The 4527-nt window shown below is 38.2% G+C and overlaps 1 protein-coding gene across 2 annotated transcripts; it reads right to left on the reverse strand.

The window, feature by feature from the left end:
* Positions 1–209: 209 nt before the first annotated feature.
* On the reverse strand, positions 210–2380 carry LOC113291047 (UDP-glycosyltransferase 79B30-like). Of its 2 annotated transcripts, none has more exons than XM_026540635.1 (2): positions 2066–2380; positions 210–1992 (listed from the first exon to the last, which is right to left on the reverse strand). In XM_026540635.1, exon 2 carries the CDS (start codon positions 1977–1979, stop codon positions 591–593), a length of 1389 nt encoding a protein of 462 aa, XP_026396420.1. In that variant the 5' UTR covers positions 1980–1992; positions 2066–2380; the 3' UTR covers positions 210–590. The 2 variants fall into 2 exon arrangements, with proteins under 2 accessions (XP_026396420.1, XP_026396414.1); XM_026540629.1 differs by having other exon boundaries at positions 210–2003.
* Positions 2381–4527: the final 2147 nt, after the last annotated feature.

A 4527-nucleotide genomic window follows, 5' to 3' on the forward strand; every position in this document is an offset into this window, starting at 1 on the left:
CCCAACTATGGACAGATATTAGTACTCTACCATTATCATTACTCAAAAGAGATGGATCAATCTGTGTCCTTGCTAAACTTACACAAGTATGCTTTCTACAATTGCAAATGTGATTAAATCCTGCAAAACTTCCCATAAGATGGTTTAGAGGGAGGTAATTTTCTGAAGGATAACTGCTTCTTACTATGGATCATCTCTACATGGGAACATAACAAATTTGCTTTTTACTAGAGCGCATTGAAGTTGCTCGAACCATGCGAAGGATTATACTATCCAAGCACACTAGCGAAACTCAACACTAACACCAAGTTTTATACGCATTACATTCCTCATAAAAAAAAAAATACAAATGATAAGCACCATTCCTCTCTTATTGGGGCGCCACCATATTTATTTCACATAAAGAACAATACATGCGCCTGCACCTAAGGCACAAGATATAGTGCAGAGATAACCCCTGAAGAAAACAGGGACAGTGTTGTTGTGCCATTATGCCACAGGTTACACTTAGTTGTACACATATACATCCATTTACATTGTTCACTTGTTATTGGTTCAGAAAGATAGTACTAGGAATTCATAACTAGCACTTACCTGTTAGGCGTACTCGCTATTATATCCTGAAGCTTGGTGATGAATTCGTCAGTGTAGGAGGCTTCAAGATTATCTTTTAGCAAAAACTTTCTCCATTTATCATGGTTGAGTCTCAGTTCGTTAGCAACTTCACCATTTTCTTCCATCACTAACTTCACAGCATTGCAGATAATTTCTTTCGTAAACCAACAATCTTCCTCTCTTCTCTCAACCTCAACTCCAGCTTTTAAATCCCCTGCTATGAACCTCGCATTTATTATCTGGTCACCAATCTGTGGTAATAATACAATCTGGCATTCATTAACTAATGCCTCCGTTATCGAGCCTGATCCGCAATGGGTCACAAAACACCCGATGGAAGGGTGGCTCAGTATCAGTTGCTGCTGAATCCATCCCCCCTCCACAATTCCTCTCCCTTTCACTCTGTCTGTAAACCCTTCTGGAAGCACTTCTTCGACTGAATTATTTCCTGCTGGTGGTTTCAGTGCAGCCAAAAATGGCAAGCCAGTAAGTTCCAGACCCAGAACCAGTTCCTGGAACTGGTCTTTGTTCAAGTTAGATTGACTTCCAAGTGCACAGTAGACAACTGATCCTTTCTTGAATCCGCCTAACCACTTATCCCACTTCTCATCTAAAGTGGAAGTGGGTGTTTCAGGAATTACAGGTCCAGAGGCTATAACAGGCTTTTTAAATTGTCTCTCTAGATAGTCACAGAATTCCCCTTCCATCTCCCTACAAGCCTTGAAAACCAAAGCGTCGCCATCGCTTAATGATTTCATCATTCGATCGTGGAATGAGACACCGCTACCATATTCTATATCTCTGAAGGAGGCACTTGCCTTAGCTTCAAACGAGTGGAGCTTCACAGACGAAGGTGGGAATCCCAAAGGCGGACGTTCCAGGTTTAATTCTGATTCCTGGTCTCGTGCTGGGGACATGTCGTAAGCAATAGTTGCTGGACTGATGATGCAGTAATGTATAGACTTAATGCCAAGTCGACGCGCCAGCGCTGGGAGCCAGTGAGTAAAATCGTAGAATACCAAGTCAGGTTTAAGGTCAAGTAAAATGGATTGAATGGTTGGCTCAGTACGATCCATGGCTGTCATAAGGTGAGTATACAGAGGATATGGAATGTCTGCAGTGGTTTGTGCATGAGATGGGAGGCCATCAACGCGCGGGACATCTAGTGGAATGAAACTGATGAGGCTCGGATGAAGGTTAAATGAGGTGAGTTTAGATTGTGTTTTGGAGGGTATTAAGAAAGAAACTCTATGGCCTCTCTCTGCGAATTTGTTCGCAGTGTGAAGAAAAGCAGTTAGATGACCCATTGCAAACCAAGGAAACATGACTATATGCATCATTTTGCCTCCGCTATTCATCTCCATGATTCTCCTTTATCTGTCCACTCACTGTCAGGAAATTAAGTTTGGGAACCAAAAGAATGACAAGAAAAATAATGTGAATTACTTACAGAAGAGGCTCCAAAGAAAACTTCCCAAGAAAAGAAATTCCTGCGCAGTGTTTCGTTACAATTAATATTGAGATGCGAGATATGAATAAAGGCAAGAGACCCAAAAATAATGTTCGAGCATAGGCCTCTGAAATTATTAGCACATTGTTTCTGTATGTAGTTTGGTTTGAAGGTTTTCAATATCTTTTCTTATTCGCATCTTTGACGAACTCTAGAAATTATTTGTTTTCCAAACGCAGGAAGAAAATTGAGAAAATGGTGGAGTGGTTTCCGTCTTTATCTCAACTCGCTGCATTTTATACCAGGTGGCAACGGATACAACCTAACGACAACTATTCTATATAGGAGTAAGTCCTGTTCTTTAGGATATTTTGTTATTGTTTTTTCTCAAAATACACAGCTCCTATTATGAACGAGAGGTATGGCAGCATTTGCTTATTCTTACAAGTAAATGAAACCCTTTGCACAGGGCTGGTCTTGCATCTTTTGTGGCCTAATGCAAGAATTATTTTTGTGGCCCCTTGTAAATCCACTTTGTCCATACACAAAAAATTAAGGTATCAAGTTCTCTACCAGTTGTTTTTTTTAAGTTAAAATGTATTCAAAGAAACTAACTTACCACGATTTATAAGGGGGATACCAGTCCTACTAAGTGGTGATACCATTTCATCGATCCAATGACCAGAATCGTTGGGATTTTTTTGTCATATATGAAACGGTATCAACACTTAATAGAACTGATATCCCCCTTTATAAATCATGTAACTTAGGGTGTTAAGGACCCTTGTATCTTGATTAGTAGAGCCTTCTAATGTAAAGATATGATGCTTGTCCCTTGCATTAGATTTATCTACTTCTAAGTTTTGCAAAATACAATTATGTGGAATATTGTCCCAATTAACGAAATTAACAATGGTTTTGGCTTCCTTAGCAAGTGTATCAGCCACTTGATTTGCAAGTCTAGGAATATAAAAGAAACCCAAAAAAAAATTGCATTTGTTGAAATCACATTTTACTTCATCCATAAGTGCTTGATTCTGCCATTCAATTTGAGAGGATTCTCCGTTCAAGTAATCATATAGATTTTTGCAATCTCCTTCAATACTGAAATTGGACCATCCTTTTTCCAGTGCCCATTTAGCTCCCTGCAACAATCTTATGGCTTGCGCTTCTTCAGGGGTAGTTGTTGTGAAGGAGCCTGCTCTTCCTTGTTCAAAGTCTCATGCATCATTCCGAAGAACTAAACAAAAACCTGCAGGCAAAACACTAGAAATCCAGGCTACATCTATGTTAAGTTTCAATTGAGTTCTCTTAGGTGGGATCCATTTAGGGATTTCAACTGTATTTTTTAATGTCAAGCTAAGAGAATGGTTATCTTTGTTCCAATAATCTAGATATCTCTGTATTTCTAATCCTAGTTGCACTTGTTTGCTGTTTTTGTTCAAGGACTCTGTTACATCTTTCTTTCCAAATGAACCAAGCTTTGGTCAGAATCGTTTCTAAAGATGTAGTTGGGTCCTTCTTTCTCATCAATTCCTTACAGATATCCAAGAAAGTTATAGAACTATCAACTTGCAGGGTGACAGGAGATAGTTTTGTTGCCCAAACAAACTGAGCATAGGGACAAAATAGTAATAGATGTTCTAGAGATTCCGTTTCATTACAACCAAAGGAGCAATTAAGATGAATATCATGCATGAATTTGGAAAGTTTCAGATTTGTAGAAATTGCATTATGCAGACATTTCCAAGCAAAAATTTTTATTCTTTGTGATACCTGGAGGTTCCATAAATGTTTCCAAAAGGAATCAGGTTGTCCTAAGTTAGAATGATTTTCAGTTCGTTCATTAAGTTTGTTGTACATGGACTTAACAGTAAAGGATCCAGAGCTTGTAAGAAGCCACCTTAGAGTATCTGGCTTATCTCTGACTAATCTGATATTGCAAATTTTCCTAGCTATGTGTGCATGGAACAATTCAAAAATTATAGTAGAATTCCACTTCAAAGTGAGAGGATCAATCAACTCCTTCACAAGTGTTAAATTAGAGTTAGTTGTTGTTCTATAGTTACTTAGATTGTTTATCAAATGTGGTACCCATTTATGTTCCCAAATATTTACACTGTAACCATCTCCTATTTCCCAAATGTTGTTATGTTCCACTAGTTGAATACCTTTACTAATGCATTTCCATATCCATGAACTAGTAGTGGGAGTTTTCCTTAAATACTGATGAGTTTCTGAAATATCTAGGTTTTAGCTGAGACACCACAGAGTCTTAGGTTCTGTTAATAATCTACATGCTAGTTTAGTAATCATGGCTAAGTTGAATTTATGAGCACTTCTAAGTCCTAACCCTCCTTTTTTCAAAGGTTTACAGAGACAAGAATATGATTTTGGATAATACCCTTTGTAATTAGTTTCTTTCCCCCACCAGAAATCTCTTTGTAAAGCATCAATTTTTT

The sequence above is a fragment of the Papaver somniferum genome, chromosome 1 (assembly GCF_003573695.1).
Source record: "Papaver somniferum cultivar HN1 chromosome 1, ASM357369v1, whole genome shotgun sequence".
In the NCBI taxonomy this organism is placed as follows: Eukaryota; Viridiplantae; Streptophyta; class Magnoliopsida; order Ranunculales; family Papaveraceae; genus Papaver; species Papaver somniferum.